At 48.9% G+C, this 20,000-nt stretch overlaps 2 protein-coding genes across 2 annotated transcripts in view; both read left to right on the top strand.

Annotated features, from left to right (window-relative positions):
* The window catches only part of srp54 (signal recognition particle 54), a 10,263-nt gene extending 2,697 nt beyond the window's left edge, over positions 1-7,566 (top strand). The window contains 14 exon segments of the mRNA XM_083923872.1: positions 172-256; positions 737-841; positions 951-1,019; positions 1,612-1,648; positions 1,651-1,666; positions 1,879-2,029; positions 2,629-2,777; positions 2,925-3,025; positions 3,676-3,762; positions 4,449-4,522; positions 5,286-5,394; positions 5,874-6,044; positions 6,769-6,864; positions 7,152-7,566. Of these exon segments, the coding sequence (XP_083779998.1) occupies positions 172-256; positions 737-841; positions 951-1,019; positions 1,612-1,648; positions 1,651-1,666; positions 1,879-2,029; positions 2,629-2,777; positions 2,925-3,025; positions 3,676-3,762; positions 4,449-4,522; positions 5,286-5,394; positions 5,874-6,044; positions 6,769-6,864; positions 7,152-7,243 (1,342 nt within the window). The 3' untranslated portion in view covers positions 7,244-7,566.
* A 1,681-nt stretch (positions 7,567-9,247) lies between these two features.
* sec23a (Sec23 homolog A, coat complex II component) overlaps positions 9,248-20,000 on the top strand; it is a 29,670-nt gene continuing 18,917 nt past the window's right edge. The window contains exons 1-3 of the mRNA XM_083924410.1: positions 9,248-9,308; positions 15,752-16,000; positions 19,004-19,061. Of these exons, the coding sequence (XP_083780536.1) occupies positions 15,780-16,000; positions 19,004-19,061 (279 nt within the window). The 5' untranslated portion in view covers positions 9,248-9,308; positions 15,752-15,779. The remainder of the gene's footprint in view (positions 9,309-15,751; positions 16,001-19,003; positions 19,062-20,000) is intronic.

The raw sequence follows: 20,000 nt of genomic DNA, 5'->3' as shown, positions 1-20,000 counted from the left end.
GGTCCAGGTCCAGGTCCTGACCCTGGTCCTGACCCTGGTCCTGACCCTGGTCCTGATCCTGTCCTGACCCAGGTCCTGGTCCTGGTCCTGACCCTGGTCCTGACCCTGACCCTGGTCCTGACCCTGACCCCGGTCCTGACCCAGGACTGAGCTGTGGTTTTTGTCCCTCAGGTCTGCCATAGATCTGGAGGAGATGGCTTCAGGTCTGAACAAGAGGAGGATGATCCAGCACGCGGTCTTCAAGGAGCTCGTCAAGGTCAGACCCCCAGACCCCCAGACCCTCAGACCCCCAGACCCTCAGACCCCCAGACCCCCAGACCCTCAGACCACCAGACCCTCAGACACCCAGACCCTCAGACCCTCAGACCCTCAGACCCTCAGACCATCACACCCTCAGACCCTCAGACCATCACACCCTCAGACCCTCAGACCCTCAGACCCTCAGACCATCACACCCTCAGACCACCAGACCCTCAGACCACCAGCATGATGCAGCAAAGGGTCGCAGGTCGGAGTCGAACTCGCGGATCTTCAGCCTCTTTACACGGGGCGACCGCTCTAACCGCTGAACACCACAACTAAAGTGTGTGTGTGTGTGTGTGTGTGTGTGTGTGTGTGTGTGTGTGTGTGTGTGTGTGTGTGTGTGTGTGTGTGTGTGTGTGTGTGTGTGTGTGTGTGTGTGTGTGTGTGTGTGTGTGTGTGTTGTGTGTGTGTGTGTGTGTGTGTGTGTGTGTAGCTGGTGGACCCTGGGGTGAAGGCCTGGACTCCCACTAAAGGAAAGAACAACGTCATCATGTTTGTGGGTCTGCAGGGCAGCGGGAAGACCACCACCTGCTCCAAGGTGACGCACGCACACACACCTGACACAGGGCCCCGCCCCCTGTTATTAGACCACGCCCCTGGATTAGACTCCGCCCCCTGTCTCACTGTCTGTCTCTTGTCTCCTGCAGTTGGCTTATTATTATCAGAGGAAAGGATGGAAGACCTGTCTGATCTGTGCTGACACCTTCAGAGCAGGTACACCTGTCCCCTCACCTGTCCTCTGTCCCCTCACCTGTCCTCTGTCCTCTCACCTGTCCACTCACCTGTCCTCTGTCCTCTCACCTGTCCCCTCACCTGTCCTCTCACCTGTCCCCTCACCTGTCCTCTGTCCCCTCACCTGTCCTCTCACCTGTCCCTCACCTGTCCTCTGTCCCCCCACCTGTCCCCTCACCTGTCCTCTGTCCACTCAACCTGTCCTCTCATCTGTCCACTCACCTGTCCTCTGTCCTCTCACCTGTCCCCCTCACCTGTCCTCTCACCTGTCCCCTCACCTGTCCCTCTGTCCTCTCACCTGTCCTCTGTCCCCTCACCTGTCCTCTGTCCCCTCACCTGTCCTCTGTCCCCTCACCTGTCCACTCACCTGTCCACTCACCTGTCCTCTCACCTGTCCACTCACCTGTCCTCTCACCTGTCCTCTGTCCTCTCACCTGTCCTCTCACCTGTCCTCCTTTCCCCTCACCTGTCCCCTCACCTGTCCTCCTGTCCCCTCACCTGTCCTCCTGTCCCCTCACCTGTCCTCCTGTCCTCTCACCTGTCCTAGTTAAACGTGTCCTCCTGTCCTCTCTCAGTGCCTTCGATCAGCTGAAACAGAACGCCACCAAAGCCAGAACCCGTTCTACGGCAGGTGAGTTGGACAGGTGTCCAGGTCCCAGGTGTCCCGTCTGTCCTCTGTGTCTCACCTGTGTGTCTCACCTGACGTCTCACCTGTGTGTCTCACCTGTGTGTCTCACCTGTGTCTCACCTGTGTGTCTCACCTGTGTCTCACCTGTGTGTCTCACCTGTGTCTCACCTGTGTGTCTCACCTGTGTCTCACCTGTGTGTCTCACCTGTGTCCAGTTACACGGAGATGGACCCGGTGGTGATCGCCGCGGAGGGCGTCGACAAGTTCAAGGGCGAGAACTTTGAGATCATCATCGTGGACACGAGCGGACGCCACAAGCAGGAAGACTCGCTGTTCGAGGAGATGCTGCAAGTGTCCAACGCTGTGGTGAGTCCCTGAACGCACCACCGCAGCACCTGAACGCACTGCAACACCTGAACACACCCCCGCCTGCACCTGAACACACCCCCTCCTGCACCTGAACACACCCCCTCCTGCACCTGAACACACCACCGCCGGCACCTGAACAAACCACAGCACCTGAACACACCACAGTCGGCACCTGAACACACCACAGCACCTGAACACACCACAGTCGGCACCTGAACACACACAGTCGGCACCTGAACACACCACCCGCCTGCACCTGAACATACTACCCGCCTGCACCTGAACACACCACCGCCTGCACCTGAACACACTACCCGCCTGCACCTGAACACACCACAGTCAGCACCTGAACACACCACCGCAGCACCTGAACACACCACCGCCGGCACCTGAACACACCACCGCCGGCACCTGAACACACCACCGCCGGCACCTGAACACACCGCAGCACCTGAACACACCGCAGCACCTGAACACACCGCAGCACCTGAACACACCGCAGCACCTGAACACACCACCGCCGGCACCTGAACACGTGGTGCGTTCAGTTGCGACCCTGTTACAGTTCAGACGTGTCTCTACCTGTGTTTCCATAGCAACCAGACAACATCGTGTACGTGATGGACGCGTCCATCGGCCAGGCCTGCGAGTCTCAGGCGAAGGCGTTCAAAGACAAAGTGGACGTGGCGTCGGTGATCGTCACCAAACTGGACGGCCACGCCAAAGGAGGAGGAGCTCTGAGCGCGTAAGAGCATCAGGACGCCGCAGCGCCCTGTGATGTCACACTGACCCTGTGATGTCACACTGACCCTGTGATGTCACGCTGACCCTGTGATGTCACGCTGACCCTGTGATGTCACGCTGACCTTGTTCTTCTGCTGTTTCCTGTCAGTGTGGCGGCGACCAGGAGTCCCATCATCTTCATCGGGACGGGAGAGCACATCGACGACTTCGAGCCGTTTAAGACTCAGCCCTTCATCAGCAAGCTGCTGGGTGAGTGTGACCACGTGACCACGGGACCACGTGACCTCATGACCACGGGACCACGTGACCTCATGACCACGTGACCTCATGACCACGTGACCACGTGACCTCATGACCACGTGACCTCATGACCTCATGACCCCGTGACCTCATGACCCGTGACCTCATAACAAAGGTTCTGGAAGCTTCTGTAAGGTTGTGTGCACTAACGTGTGGTGTGTGACCCGTGACCTCATGACCCCGTGACCTCATGACCCCGTGACCTCATGACCCTGTGCTGTAAGCTTCTGTAAGGTTGTGTGTCCTAACGTGTCGTGTGTGACCCCGTGACCTCATGACCCCGTGACCTCATGACCCGTGACCTCATAACAAAGGTTCTGGAAGCTTCTGTAAGGTTGTGTGCACTAACGTGTGGTGTGTGACCCGTGACCTCATGACCCCGTGACCTCATGACCCCGTGACCTCATGACCCTGTGCTGTAAGCTTCTGTAAGGTTGTGTGTCCTAACGTGTCGTGTGTGACCACGTGACCTCATGACCACGTGACCTCATGACCCCGTGACCTCATGACCCCGTGACCTCATGACCCCGTGCCGTAAGCTCCTGTAAGGTTGTGTGTGCTAACGTGTGGTGTGTGTGACCCGTGTCGTCCTCTGTCAGGGATGGGAGACATCGAGGGTTTGATCGACAGAGTGAACGAACTGAAACTGGACGACAACGAGGAGCTGATCGACAAACTGAAGCACGGTGAGACGCCGGTTCAAACCCCAGAGGGCGCAAAAGCAGACGCAGCGTCTGCGTCAGCCCCGTTCTCTAACTCATCCAATCACCTTCTCCTCTGGGAGCCGCCATTTTGTCAGACTTTGACTCCGCCTCATTTCCTCTGACCACAAAAGGGCATGTATGTGACAGTGGGGGGGGGGGGGGGGGGGCGTACGTCTCCGTGGGTGACGTTTACTGAATTAGCCACATTAGCTCCAGGGAGCTAGGCTAACAGCACAGGTTAGCAGCTAAAGGGAGTGGGAGTCCCGTGTCTCTAGAGCAGATTCCAGCGGCTCCAGATTAGCATTAGCATCTAGTGTCTGTGTCAGGGACAGCATAACAGAGCTAACGCTAACACGGTGTGTTCCTAAACCATCTTGTTACTATGGAAACACCACCACACTAATGACCACAGTCTAGGTCCAGATGACAGAGTTAGCATGCTAATGTTAGCATGCTAATGATGCTAATCCTGACAACTAGCCTCCGAGGAGAAGTGAGGGCCAGACGCTAGCTGTCACTCAAGAGGCCACGCCCCTAATTATTCATAAACCTCAGTGTTGCCATGGAGACCTGATCGAAACACCAGACAGGATTCTGTGGGCGGGGCTTGTTTGAAGACGCTGCAGTGCATTGTGGGTGAGATGAGTGAGTGTGTCCTCTGTCCTCAGGTCAGTTCACCCTCAGAGACATGTACGAGCAGTTCCAGAACATCATGAAGATGGGGCCCTTCGGACAGATCATGGTAAACACTCCGAAGTCACACGCTCGGCACTTTCTGTGATTTATGATTCTGTGACATCATGAGACGTTATGATCCACGCTCATGAGGCGTCTGTGCTGCGTTCATGGGCTCATGATGCGTCTGTGCTGCGTTCAGGGGCTCATGATGCGTCTGTGCTGCGTTCATGGGCTCATGAGGCGTCTGTGCTGCGTTCATGGGCTCATGAGGCGTCTGTGCTGCGTTCAGGGGCTCATGATGTGTCTGTGCTGCGTTCATGGGCTCATGATGGGTCTGTGCTGCGTTCATGGACTCATGATGCGTCTGTGCTGCGTTCAGGGGCTCATGATGCGTCTGTGCTGCGTTCATGGGCTCATGATGCGTCTGTGCTGCGTTCAGGGGCTCATGATGTGTCTGTGCTGCGTTCATGGACTCATGATGCGTCTGTGCTGCGTTCATGGGCTCATGATGCGTCTGTGCTGCGTTCATGGGCTAATGTTGTGTCTGTGGTGCGTTCATGGGCTCATGATGCGTCTGTGCTGCCTTCAGGGACTCATGATGCGTCTGTGCTGCGTTCATGGACTCATGATGCGTCTGTGCTGCGTTCATGGACTCATGATGTGTCTGTGGTGCGTTCAGGGACTAATGTTGTGTCTGTGGTGCGTTCAGGGGCTCATGATGTGTCTGTGGTGCGTTCATGGACTCATGATGTGTCTGTGGTGCGTTCAGGGACTAATGTTGTGTCTGTGGTGCGTTCAGGGACTAATGTTGTCTGTGGTGCGTTCAGGGGATGATCCCAGGGTTCGGAACCGACTTCATGAGCAAAGGAAACGAACAGGAGTCGATGGCACGACTGAAGAAACTGATGACGATCATGGACAGCATGAACGACCAGGGTACCACACACACACACACACACACACACACAGGCAGACACACACATACACACACACAGAGACACACACAGGGTACCACACACACACACACAGAGACACACACACACACACACACACACACTCACATACACATAGAACTTCTCTGTTTAAAGTATCTTTGCCTCTCTGACTCTTTGTCTCTTTGCCTCCCTGTCTCTCTGACTCTTTGCCTCCCTGTCTCCCTGACTCTTTGCCTCCCTGACTCTTTGCCTCCCTGACTCTTTGCCTCCCTGTCTCCCTGACTCTTTGCCTCCCTGACTCTTTGCCTCCCTGTCTCTCTGACTCTTTGCCTCCCTGACTCTTTGTATCTTTGCCTCCCTGTCTCTCTGCCTCTCTGACTCTTTGTCTCTTTGTATCTTTGCCTCTTTGCCTCCCTGCCTCCCTGCCTCTCTGACTCTTTGTCTCTTTGTATCTCTGCCTCTTTGCCTCCCCCGGGGCAGAGCTGGACAGTAAGGACGGGGCCAAGCTCTTCAGTAAGCTGCCCAACAGGATCCAGAGAGTGGCCCGAGGCTCCGGCGTCTCCACCAGAGACGTGCAGGAGCTGCTCACCCAGTACACCAAGTTCGCCCAGATGGTCAAGAAGATGGGGGGCATCAAGGGCCTCTTCAAAGGTGGGCCAGGGGCCAGACCAGGGGCCGGGGGGGGTCCAGGGGGGGGGCATCAAGGGCCTCTTCAAAGGTGGGCCAGGGGCCAGACCAGGGGCCGGGGGGGGTCCAGGGGGGGGGCATCAAGGGCCTCTTCAAAGGTGGGCCACACCGGGGGGGGGGGGGGGCATCAAGGGCCTCTTCAAAGGTGGGCCACACCGGGGGGGGGGGGGGCATCAAGGGCCTCTTCAAAGGTGGGCCAGGGGCCAGACCAGGGGCCGGGGGGGGGGGGCAGGGGGGCATCAAGGGCCTCTTCAAAGGTGGGCCAGGGGCCAGACCAGGGGCCGGGGGGGGGGGGCGGGGGGGCATCAAGGGCCTCTTCAAAGGTGGGCCACACCGGGGGCCAGGGGCCGGGGGGGGGGGGCGGGGGGGCATCAAGGGCCTCTTCAAAGGTGGGCCACACCGGGGGCCAGGGGCCAGGGGGGGGGTCCGGGGGCCAGGGGGGGCATCAAGGGCCTCTTCAAAGGTGGGCCAGGGGCCGGGGGGGGGGGTCCAGGGGCCGGGGGGGGCAGGGGGGTCCAGGGGGGGCATCAAGGGCCTCTTCAAAGGTGGGCCACACCGGGGGGGGGGGGGCGGGGACAGGGGGGACTGGGACAGGGGGGCTGGGACGGGGGGGGGGCTGGGGACGGGGGGGGGGCTGGGGACGGGGGGGGCAGGCTGGGTCCTGGTCTGACCCGTCTCTGTGTTGCAGGAGGAGACATGTCCAAGAACGTGAACCCGTCTCAGATGGCCAAACTGAACCAGCAGATGGCCAAGATGATGGACCCCCGGGTCCTGCACCACATGGGTGAGCGCTCTTAAGGTGGTATGGAAGCGTGTGTGTTTAAGGTGGTATTGAAGTGTTTGTTTGTTTTTAAGGTGGTATTGAAGTGTGTGTGTGTTTTTAAGGTGGTATTGAAGTGTGTGTTTGTGTTTAAGGTGGTATTGAAGCGTGTGTGTGTGTTTGTTTTTAAGGTGGTATTGAAGCGTTTGTTTGTTTTTAAGGTGGTATTGAAGTGTGTGTGTGTTTTTAAGGTGGTACTGAAGTGTGTGTTTTTTTTTAAGGTGGTATTGAAGCGTGTGTCTGTGTTTAAGGTGGAATGGCGGGGCTCCAGTCCATGATGCGTCAGTTCCAGCAGGGAGCAGCCGGTAACATGAAAGGCATGATGGGATTCAACAACATGTAACCGCCAACCAACCAGCTGCCTTACATAGAGCAGTGAAGCCCCGCCCCCCGACAGGTGGAGAGGGGCGGGGCTTAGAGGGAACAGGAAGTGTAACCCTGTCGTCTTCTGCTTTAGTCGGTGACGACGAGCAGCTTTTAATTTAATCTATGTTTGTGTATAAGAGTTAAACAGCAGCGAGCGTCCTGATTGGACGAGGAGACGCCACGTGACGCCACACGTGACCACGACGGTGGTGATGATGATGGTGATGATGATGATGATGACGATGATGGTGACGGCGTTAGTTAGTGACAGTATTTTTGTCCGATAATAAACATTTTTATGGCGCCATTTTAAAGCTGAATTGTTTGATTTCTTCATTTGAACCTGACGATGATGACGTCATCGTGACTGATGATGTCATCGTGACTGATGACGTCATCTGTGACCGATGACGTCATCAGTCACAGGTGACGTCATCAGTCATAACGTCTCAGTGACAGATCTAAAGAGCAAACATCAGAGGACGTAAAGTTGAATCAGTTTTCACAGAGTTGAAACAATAAAGACGATGTTCACAGTTTAAAGTCACAACAACAGGACAAAGGTCATCAAGTGTGTGTGTGTGTGTGTGTGTGTGTGTGTGTGTGTGTGTGTGTCTCTGTGTCTGTGTGTGTGTGTGTGTGTGTCTCTGTGTGTGTGTGTGTGTGTGTGTGTGTGTGTCTCTGTGTCTGTGTGTGTGTGTGTGTGTGTGTGTGTGTGTCTCTGTGTGTGTCTGTGTGTGTGTGTCTGTGTGTGTGTGTGTGTCTGTGTGTGTGTGTCTGTGTGTGTGTGTGTGTGTGTGTGTCTCTCTGTGTGTGTGTGTGTGTGTGTCTCTCTGTGTGTGTGTGTGTGTCTCTCTCTGTGTGTGTGTGTCTCTCTCTGTGTGTGTGTGTGTGTGTGTGTGTCTCTCTGTGTGTGTGTGTGTGTGTGTGTGTGTGTGTGTCTCTGTGTGTGTCTCTGTGTGTGTGTGTGTGTGTCTCTGTGTCTCTGTGTGTGTCTCTGTGTGTGTGTGTGTGTGTGTGTGTGATATAATATTATAGTGAGTCATGAACTGGGGTAGTTTCATATCTAGATATACAGATGTATATATATATGTATATATTTTTATATATCTGTATATAAATAGACAGATGTGTATTTAGATATAAATGTATATTTATGTATAAATGTATACAGATCTATAAAGATGATGGACATGAGTTTAAACATCCACGTTGTTTCTGCAGCTTTACTTAAAAACATGATTATATTTAAAAATCATATCCAAATACATAAAAGCAGCATTTAGTTTCCAGTTCCTTCAGGTTCTTATTTTATTTCTTCTTCTTTGATATTTCACATCTTTATGAACACGTTTATGCTTTTGTGTGTTTCCACAGACGAACGTTATTAAATTAATAATGATTCATTTACAGCAGCTGAAGGTGCGGAGGGTTAAAGATGACTTAGGTATAAATTAATAAAGCAATAAAAAATATGTTGAAATAAATAAATAATAAATTCTCTCAGAGTGAGAACTCTTTTTAAACATTTATTATTTTATTATTTTAACTCTTTTAATCATATTTATTATTTTATTATTTTATTATTTTATTATTTTAACTCTTTTTAAACATTTATTATTTCATTATTTAATATTTATTATTTTACTATTTTATTATTTTATTATTTTAAACACTTTTATTATTGAACATTTATTATTGGATTATTTAATATTTTTAATTAATATTTATTATTTAATATTTATTATTTATTTTTTATTATTTAATATTTATTATTTAATATTTATTATTTAATATTTATTATTTAATATTTAATATTTAATATTTATTATTAATTATTGAATATTATTGATTGTTCCCGTTCTCGTTCCCGGTTTCCCGTCAGAGTGAGACTCTTCCTGTTTCTTCTCTCTGTGTCTTGACGTGGCGCCGGCGGCCGCCATGTTGTTTTGCTTCGTTGTCACACACACACACACACACACAGACACACACACACACACACACACACACACACACCAGCAGCAGCAGCAGCAGAGAGGCAGGTGAGTGATTGACTCCACACAGTCTCACCTGGACCCGACACACACACGCGCGCACACACGCACGCACCTGGTCCCGTCCGCTCACCTGTGCACGTGTGCGCGCGTGTGCGTGTGTACCTGGACCTGTCGCCGGTCAGTGACGCAGCGTTAGCCGCTGTTAGCCGTTAGCTTCAGTAAACTAGTGCTTTAGTATAGTTGTAGTGTTGTTAGTGCTGTAGTATAGTTGTAGTGTTGTTAGTGCTGTAGTATAGTTGTAGTGTTGTTAGTGCTGTAGTATAGTTGTAGTGTTGTTAGTACTGTAGTATAGCTGTAGTGTTAGTACTGTAGTATAGTTGTAGTGTTGTTAGTGCTGTAGTATAGTTGTAGTGTTGTTAGTGCTGTAGTATAGTTGTAGTGTTGTTAGTGCTGTAGTATAGTTGTAGTGTTGTTAGTGCTGTAGTATAGTTGTAGTGTTGTTAGTACTGTAGTATAGTTGTAGTGTTGTTAGTAGTGCTGTAGTATAGTTGTAGTGTTGTTAGTACTGTAGTATAGTTGTAGTGTTGTTAGTACTGTAGTATAGTTGTAGTGTTGTTAGTGCTGTAGTATAGTTGTAGTGTTGTTAGTACTGTAGTATAGTTGTAGTGTTGTTAGTACTGTAGTATAGTTGTAGTGTTGTTAGTACTGTAGTATAGTTGTAGTGTTGTTAGTACTGTAGTATAGTTGTAGTGTTGTTAGTACTGTAGTATAGTTGTAGTGTTGTTAGTGCTGTAGTATAGTTGTAGTGTTGTTAGTGCTGTAGTATAGTTGTAGTGTTGTTAGTACTGTAGTATAGTTGTAGTGTTGTTAGTGCTGTAGTATAGTTGTAGTGTTGTTAGTGCTGTAGTACAGTTGTAGTGTTGTTAGTACTGTAGTATAGTTGTAGTGTTGTTAGTACTGTAGTATAGGTGTAGTGTTGTTAGTACTGTAGAATAGTTGTAGTGTTGTTAGTACTGTAGTATAGTTGTAGTGTTGTTAGTGCTGTAGTATAGTTGTAGTGTTGTTGGTACTGTAGTATAATTGTAGTGTTGTTAGTACTGTAGTATAGTTGTAGTGTTGTTAGTAGTGTAGTATAGTTGTAGTGTTGTTAGTGCTGTAGTATAGTTGTAGTGTTGTTAGTACTGTAGTATAGTTGTAGTGTTGTTAGTGCTGTAGTATAGGTGTAGTGTTGTTAGTGCTGTAGTATAGTTGTAGTGTTGTTAGTACTGTAGTATAGTTGTAGTGTTGTTAGTGCTGTAGTAAAGTTGTAGTGTTGTTAGTGCTGTAGTATAGTTGTAGTGTTGTTAGTACTGTAGTATAGTTGTAGTGTTGTTAGTACTGTAGTATAGTTATAGTGTTGTTAGTACTGTAGTATAGTTATAGTGTTGTTAGTACTGTAGTATAGTTGTAGTGTTGTTAGTGCTGTAGTATAGTTGTAGTGTTGTTAGTACTGTAGTATAGTTGTAGTGTTGTTAGTACTGTAGTATAGATGTAGTGTTGTTAGTACTGTAGTATAGTTGTAGTGTTGTTAGTACTGTAGTATAGTTGTAGTGTTGTTAGTGCTGTAGTATAGTTGTAGTGTTGTTAGTACTGTAGTATAGTTGTAGTATAGTTGTAGTGTTGTTAGTACTGTAGTATAGTTGTAGTGTTGTTAGTACTGTAGTATAGTTGTAGTGTTGCTAGTGTTGTAGTATAGTTGTAGTGTTGTTAGTACTGTAGTATAGTTGTAGTGTTGTTAGTACTGTAGTATAGTTGTAGTGTTGTTAGTGCTGTAGTATAGTTGTAGTGTTGTTAGTGCTGTGGTATAGTTGTAGTGTTGTTAGTGCTGTAGTATTGTTGTAGTGTTGTTAGTACTGTAGTATAGTTGTAGTGTTGTTAGTACTGTAGTATAGTTGTAGTGTTGTTGGTACTGTAGTATAGTTGTAGTGTTGTTAGTAGTGTAGTATAGTTGTAGTGTTGTTAGTACTGTAGTATAGTTGTAGTGTTGTTAGTGCTGTAGTATAGTTGTAGTGTTGTTAGTGCTGTAGTATAGTTGTAGTGTTGTTAGTGCTGTAGTACAGTTGTAGTGTTGTTAGTACTGTAGTATAGTTGTAGTGTTGTTAGTACTGTAGTATAGGTGTAGTGTTGTTAGTACTGTAGAATAGTTGTAGTGTTGTTAGTACTGTAGTATAGTTGTAGTGTTGTTAGTGCTGTAGTATAGTTGTAGTGTTGTTGGTACTGTAGTATAATTGTAGTGTTGTTAGTACTGTAGTATAGTTGTAGTGTTGTTAGTAGTGTAGTATAGTTGTAGTGTTGTTAGTGCTGTAGTATAGTTGTAGTGTTGTTAGTACTGTAGTATAGTTGTAGTGTTGTTAGTGCTGTAGTATAGTTGTAGTGTTGTTAGTACTGTAGTATAGTTGTAGTGTTGTTAGTGCTGTAGTAAAGTTGTAGTGTTGTTAGTGCTGTAGTATAGTTGTAGTGTTGTTAGTACTGTAGTATAGTTGTAGTGTTGTTAGTACTGTAGTATAGTTATAGTGTTGTTAGTACTGTAGTATAGTTATAGTGTTGTTAGTACTGTAGTATAGTTGTAGTGTTGTTAGTGCTGTAGTATAGTTGTAGTGTTGTTAGTACTGTAGTATAGTTGTAGTGTTGTTAGTACTGTAGTATAGATGTAGTGTTGTTAGTACTGTAGTATAGTTGTAGTGTTGTTAGTACTGTAGTATAGTTGTAGTGTTGTTAGTGCTGTAGTATAGTTGTAGTGTTGTTAGTACTGTAGTATAGTTGTAGTATAGTTGTAGTGTTGTTAGTACTGTAGTATAGTTGTAGTGTTGTTAGTACTGTAGTATAGTTGTAGTGTTGCTAGTGTTGTAGTATAGTTGTAGTGTTGTTAGTACTGTAGTATAGTTGTAGTGTTGTTAGTACTGTAGTATAGTTGTAGTGTTGTTAGTGCTGTAGTATAGTTGTAGTGTTGTTAGTGCTGTGGTATAGTTGTAGTGTTGTTAGTGCTGTAGTATTGTTGTAGTGTTGTTAGTACTGTAGTATAGTTGTAGTGTTGTTGGTACTGTAGTATAGTTGTAGTGTTGTTAGTAGTGTAGTATAGTTGTAGTGTTGTTAGTACTGTAGTATAGTTGTAGTGTTGTTAGTGCTGTAGTATAGTTGTAGTGTTGTTAGTGCTGTAGTATAGTTGTAGTGTTGTTAGTACTGTAGTATAGTTGTAGTGTTGTTAGTAGTGCTGTAGTATAGTTGTAGTGTTGATAGTACTGTAGTATAGTTGTAGTGTTGTTAGTGCTGTAGTATAGTTCTAGTGTTGTTAGTGCTGTAGTATAGTTGTAGTGTTGTTAGTACTGTAGTATAGTTGTAGTGTTGTTAGTACTGTAGTATAGTTGTAGTGTTGTTAGTGCTGTAGTATAGTTGTAGTGTTATTAGTACTGTAGTATAGTTGTAGTGTTGTTAGTACTGTAGTATAGTTGTAGTGTTGTTAGTGCTGTAGTATAGTTGTAGTGTTGTTAGTGCTGTAGTATAGTTGTAGTGTTGTTAGTACTGTAGTATAGTTGTAGTGTTGTTAGTACTGTAGTATAGTTGTAGTGTTGTTAGTGCTGTAGTATAGTTGTAGTGTTGTTAGTGCTGTAGTATAGTTGTAGTGTTGTTAGTACTGTAGTATAGTTGTAGTTATGTTAGTACTGTAGTATAGTTGTAGTGTTGTTAGTGCTGTAGTAAAGTTGTAGTGTTGTTAGTAATGTAGTATAGTTGTAGTGTTGTTAGTACTGTGGTATAGTTATAGTGTTGTTAGTACTGTAGTATAGTTGTAGTGTTGTTAGTACTGTAGTATAGTTGTAGTGTTGTTAGTGCTGTAGTATAGTTGTAGTGTTGTTAGTGCTGTAGTATAAATGTAGTGTTGTTAGTGCTGTAGTATAGTTGTAGTGTTGTTAGTGCTTTAGTATAGTTGTAGTGTTGTTAGTACTGTAGTATAGTTGTAGTGTTGTTAGTGCTGTAGTATAGTTGTAGTGTTGTTGGTACTGTAGTATAGTTGTAGTGTTGTTAGTGCTGTAGTATAGTTGTAGTGTTGTTAGTACTGTAGTATAGTTGTAGTGTTGTTAGTACTGTAGTATAGTTGTAGTGTTGTTAGTGCTGTAGTATAGTTGTAGTGTTGTTAGTGCTGTAGTATAGGTGTAGTGTTGTTAGTGCTGTAGTATAGTTGTAGTGTTGTTAGTACTGTAGTATAGTTGTAGTGTTGTTAGTGCTGTAGTATAGTTGTAGTGTTGTTAGTGCTGTAGTATAGTTGTAGTGTTAGTACTGTAGTATAGTTGTAGTGTTGTTAGTGCTGTAGTATAGTTGTAGTGTTGTTAGTGCTGTAGTATAGTTGTAGTGTTGTTAGTGCTGTAGTATAGTTGTAGTGTTGTTAGTACTGTAGTATAGTTGTAGTGTTGTTAGTACTGTAGTATAGTTGTAGTGTTGTTAGTACTGTAGTATAGTTATAGTGTTGTTAGTACTGTAGTATAGTTGTAGTGTTGTTAATGCTGTAGTATAGTTGTAGTGTTGTTAGTACTGTAGTATAGTTGTAGTGTTGTTAGTACTGTAGTATAGATGTAGTGTTGTTAGTACTGTAGTATAGTTGTAGTGTTGTTAGTACTGTAGTATAGTTGTAGTGTTGTTAGTGCTGTAGTATAGTTGTAGTGTTGTTAGTACTGTAGTATAGTTGTAGTATAGTTGTAGTGTTGTTAGTGCTGTAGTATAGTTGTAGTGTTGTTAGTGCTGTAGTATAGTTGTAGTGTTGTTAGTACTGTAGTATAGTTGTAGTGTTGTTAGTGCTGTAGTATAGTTGTAGTGTTGTTAGTACTGTAGTATAGTCGTAGTGTTGTTAGTACTGTAGTATAGTTGTAGTGTTGTTAGTACTGTAGTATAGTTGTAGTGTTGTTAGTACTGTAGTATAGTTGTAGTGTTGTTAGTGCTGTAGTATAGTTGTAGTGTTGTTAGTACTGTAGTATAGTTGTAGTGTTGTTAGTACTGTAGTATAGTTGTAGTGTTGTTAGTGCTGTAGTATAGATGTAGTGTTGTTAGTACTGTAGTATAGTTGTAGTGTTGTTAGTGCTGTAGTATAGTTGTAGTGTTGTTAGTGCTGTAGTATAGTTGTAGTGTTGTTAGTGCTGTAGTATAGTTGTAGTGTTGTTAATACTGTAGTATAGTTGTAGTGTTGTTAGTGCTGTAGTATAGTTGTAGTGTTGTTAGTGCTGTAGTATAGTTGTAGTGTTGTTAGTGCTGTAGTATAGTTGTGTGTTGTTAGTGCTGTAGTATAGTTGTAGTGTTGTTAGTACTGTAGTATAGTTGTAGTTATGTTAGTACTGTAGTATAGTTGTAGTGTTGTTAGTACTGTAGTATAGTTGTAGTGTTGTTAGTGCTGTAGTATAGTTGTAGTGTTGTTAGTGCTGTAGTATAGTTGTAGTGTTGTTAGTACTGTAGTATAGCTGTAGTGTTGTTAGTACTGTAGTATAGTTGTAGTGTTGTTAGTGCTGTAGTATAGTTGTAGTGTTGTTAGTGCTGTAGTATAGTTGTAGTGTTGTTAGTACTGTAGTATAGTTGTAGTGTTGTTAGTGCTGTAGTATAGTTGTAGTGTTGTTAGTACTGTAGTATAGTTGTAGTGTTGTTAGTACTGTAGTATAGTTGTAGTGTTGTTAGTACTGTAGTATAGTTGTAGTGTTGTTAGTGCTGTAGTATAGTTGTAGTGTTGTTAGTACTGTAGTATAGTTGTAGTGTTGTTAGTACTGTAGTATAGTTGTAGTGTTGTTAGTACTGTAGTATAGTTGTAGTGTTGTTAGTGCTGTAGTATAGTTGTAGTGTTGTTAGTACTGTAGTATAGTTGTAGTGTTGTTAGTACTGTAGTATAGTTGTAGTGTTGTTAGTACTGTAGTATAGTTGTAGTGTTGTTAGTGCTGTAGTATAGTTGTAGTGTTGTTAGTACTGTAGTATAGTTGTAGTGTTGTTAGTGCTGTAGTATAGTTGTAGTGTTGTTAGTACTGTAGTATAGTTGTAGTGTTGTTAGTGCTGTAGTATAGTTGTAGTGTTGTTAGTACTGTAGTATAGTTGTAGTGTTGTTAGTGCTGTAGTATAGTTGTAGTGTTGTTAGTACTGTAGTATAGTTGTAGTGTTGTTAGTACTGTAGTATAGTTGTAGTGTTGTTAGTACTGTAGTATAGTTGTAGTGTTGTTAGTGCTGTAGTATAGTTGTAGTGTTGTTAGTACTGTAGTATAGTTGTAGTGTTGTTAGTGCTGTAGTATAGTTGTAGTGTTGTTAGTACTGTAGTATAGTTGTAGTGTTGTTAGTGCTGTAGTATAGTTGTAGTGTTGTTAGTACTGTAGTATAGTTGTAGTGTTGTTAGTACTGTAGTATAGTTGTAGTGTTGTTAGTACTGTAGTATAGTTGTAGTATAGTTGTAGTATAGTTGTAGTAGTACTGATCCTGCCCCCCCCCCACAGATCTGACCCCCCGTGTCCCTGCGTTGCCATGGCGACCTTCCCGGAGTACATCGCTCAGAACGAGGAGCGTGACGGCGTGCGCTTCAGCTGGAACGTGTGGCCGTCCAGCCGCCTGGAGGCCACGCGGATGGTGGTCCCCGTGTCGGCGCTCGTCTCCCCCCTGAGGGAGCGCCCCGACCTGCCCCCCATCCAGTACGAGCCCGTGCTCTGCAGCCGCGCCACCTGCCGCGCCGTGCTCAACCCGCTGTGGTACGTACCTCCACCCGCCCGACCTCCACCCGCCCGACCTCCACCCGCCTGACCTCCACCCGCCCGACCTCCACCCGCCTGACCTCCACCCGCCTGACCTCCACCCGCCCGACCTCCACCCGCCTGACCTCCACCCGCCTGACCTCCGCCCGCCTGACTTTTACCCGCCACACCTCCGCCCGCCCGACCTCCACCCGCCCGACCTCCACCCGCCCGACCTCCACCCCTCTGACCTCCACCCGCCCGACCTCCACCCGCCCGACCTCCACCCGCCCGACCTCCACCCCTCTGACCTCCACCCGCCCGACCTCCACCCGTCTGACCTCCACCCGCCCGACCTCCACCCGCCTGACCTCCACCCCTCTGACCTCCACCCGCCTTACCTCCACCCCGTGACCTCCCCCCTCTCACCTCCACCTGTCTCACCTCCACCCATCTGACCTCCACCCCTCTGACCTCCCCCCCTCTCACCTCCACCCCTCTGACCTCCACCCCCTGACCTCCACCCTTCTGACCTCCACCCCTCTGACCTCCACCCCTCTTACCTCCACCCCTCTGACCTCCCCCCTCTTACCTCCACCCCTCTGACCTCCCCCATTCTGACCTCCACCCGTCTGACCGCCACCCGTCTGACCTCCACCCGTCTGACCTCCACCCGCCTGACCGCCACCCGTCTGACCTCCACCCGCCTGACCTCCACCTGTCTTACCTTTACCTTTCTGACCTCCACCCGCCTGACCTCCCCCCCTCTGACCTCCACCCCTCTTACCTCCACCCGCCTGACCGCCACCCCTCTGACCTCCACCCGTCTGACCTCCACCCGTCTGACCTCCACCCGCCTGACCGCCACCCGTCTGACCTCCACCCGCCTGACCTCCACCTGTCTTACCTTTACCTTTCTGACCTCCACCCGCCTGACCTCCCCCCCTCTGACCTCCACCCCTCTTACCTCCCCCCCTCTGACCTCCACCCGTCTGACCTCCACCCGCCTGACCTCCACCCGCCTGACCTCCACCCCTCTGACCTCCACCCCTCTGACCTCCACCCCTCTGACCTCCACCTGTCTGACCTCCACCCCTCTCACCTCCACCCCTCTGACCTCCACCCGCCTGACCTCCACCCCTCTGACCTCCACCTGTCTGACCTCCACCCCTCTCACCTCCACCCCTCTGACCTCCACCCGCCTGACCTCCGCCCCTCTGACCTCCGCCCCTCTGACCTCCCCCCCTCTGACCTCCACCCCTCTGACCTCCACCCCTCTGACCTCCACCCCTCTGACCTCCACCTGTCTGACCTCCACCCCTCTAACCTCCACCCCTCTGACCTCCACCCGCCTGACCTCCCCCCTCTGACCTCCACCCCTCTGACATCCACCCCTCTGACCTCCACCTGTCTGACCTCCACCCCTCTGACCTCCACCTGTCTGACCTCCACCCCTCTCACCTCCACCCCTCTGACCTCCACCCGCCTGACCTCCCCCCCTCTGACCTCCACCCGCCTGACCTCCACCGACCTGACCTCCACCCGCCTGACCTCCACCCCTCTGACCTCCACCTGCCCGACCTCCACCCGCCTGACCGCCACCCCTCTGACCTCCACCCGCCTGACCTCCACCTGTCTGACCTCCACCTGTCTGACCTCCACCCGCCTGACCGCCACCCGTCTGACCTCCACCCGCCTGACCTCCACCTGTCTTACCTTTACCTTTCTGACCTCCACCCCCCTGACCTCCCCCCTCTGACCTCCACCCCTCTGACCTCCACCCCTCTGACCTCCACCCCTCTCACCTCCACCCCTCTTACCTCCACCCACCTGACCTCCACCCGCCTGACCTCCACCCCTCTGACCTCCACCCCTCTGACCTCCACGCCTCTCACCTCCACCCCTCTCACCTCCACCCCCTGACCTCCCCCCCTCTGACCTCCACCCCTCTGACCTCCACCCCTCTGACCTCCACCCGCCCGACCTCCACCCGCCTGACCGCCACCTGTCTGACCTCCACCTGTCTGTCCTCCACCTGTCTGACCTCCACCCGCCTGACCGCCACCCGTCTGACCTCCACCCGCCTGACCTCCACCTGTCTTACCTTTACCTTTCTGACCTCCACCCCCCTGACCTCCCCCCCTCTCACCTCCACCCCCTGACCTCCACCCGTCTGACCTCCACCCCTCTGACCTCCACCCGTCTGACCTCCACCCCTCTGACCTCCACCCGCCTGACCTCCACCCCTCTTACCTCCACCCCTCTGACCTCCACCCCTGTTACCTCCACCCCTCTGACCTCCACCCCTCTTACCTCCACCCCTCTCACCTCCACCCCTCTCACCTCCACCCCCTGACCTCCCCCCCTCTGACCTCCACCCCTCTGACCTCCACCCCTCTGACCTCCACCCGCCCGACCTCCACCCGCCTGACCGCCACCTGTCTGACCTCCACCTGTCTGTCCTCCACCTGTCTGACCTCCACCCGCCTGACCGCCACCCGTCTGACCTCCACCCGCCTGACCTCCACCTGTCTTACCTTTACCTTTCTGACCTCCACCCCCCTGACCTCCCCCCCTCTCACCTCCACCCCCTGACCTCCACCCGTCTGACCTCCACCCCTCTGACCTCCACCCGTCTGACCTCCACCCCTCTGACCTCCACCCGCCTGACCTCCACCCCTCTTACCTCCACCCCTCTGACCTCCACCCCTGTTACCTCCACCCCTCTGACCTCCACCCCTCTTACCTCCACCCCTCTTACCTCCACCCCTCTCACCTCCACCTGTCTCACCTCCACCCCTCTTACCTCCACCCCTCTCACCTCCACCTGTCTCACCTCCACCCCTCTTACCTCCCCCCTCTGACCTCCACCCCTCTCACCTCCACCCCTCTGACCTCCACCTGTCTCACCTCCACCCCTCTTACCTCCACCCCTCTGACCTCCACCCCTCTCACCTCCACCTGTCTGACCTCCACCCCTCTGACCTCCACCCGTCTGACCTCCACCCGTCTGTCTCTCAGTCAGGTGGACTACAGGGCGAAGCTGTGGGCGTGTAACTTCTGTTACCAGAGGAACCAGGTTCAGTATCAACACTTTATTAAAACATCACTTTTATGATGAGTCGTGTTCAGAGATGAAGACGACTCATCACTTTTATGATGAGTCGTGTTCAGAGATGAAGACGACTCATCACTTTTATGAAGAGTCGTGTTCAGAGATGAAGACGACTCATCACTTTTGTGATGAGTCGTGTTCAGAGATGAAGACGACTCATCACTTTTGTGATGAGTCGTGTTCAGAGATGAAGACGACTCATCACTTTTACGATGAGTCGTGTTCAGAGATGAAGACGACTCATCACTTTTATGAAGAGTCGTGTTCAGAGGTGAAGACGACTCATCACTTTTATGATGAGTCGTGTTCAGAGATGAAGACGACTCATCACTTTTATGATGAGTCGTGTTCAGAGATGAAGACGACTCATCACTTTTATGAAGAGTCGTGTTCAGAGATGAAGACGACTCATCACTTTTATGATGAGTCGTGTTCAGAGATGAAGACGACTCATCACTTTTATGAAGAGTCGTGTTCAGAGATGAAGACGACTCGTCACTTTTATGAAGAGTCGTGTTCAGAGATGAAGACGACTCGTCACTTTTATGAAGAGTCGTGTTCAGAGATGAAGACGACTCATCACTTTTATGATGAGTCGTGTTCAGAGATGAAGACGACTCGTCACTTTTATGAAGAGTCGTGTTCAGAGGTGAAGACGACTCATCACTTTTATGATGAGTCGTGTTCAGAGGTGAAGACGACTCATCACTTTTATGATGAGTCGTGTTCAGAGGTGAAGACGACTCATCACTTTTATGATGAGTCGTGTTCAGAGATGAAGACGACTCGTCACTTTTATGATGAGTCGTGTTCAGAGATGAAGACGACTCGTCACTTTTATGATGAGTCGTGTTCAGAGATGAAGACGACTCATCACTTTTATGATGAGTCGTGTTCAGAGAT

Source organism: Echiichthys vipera, assembly GCF_963691815.1.
Source record: "Echiichthys vipera genome assembly, chromosome: 12".
NCBI lineage: Eukaryota > Metazoa > Chordata > Actinopteri > Perciformes > Trachinidae > Echiichthys > Echiichthys vipera.
The sequence above is the reverse complement of the archived record's forward strand: the minus strand, read 5'-3'. Positions and strand labels throughout refer to the sequence as shown.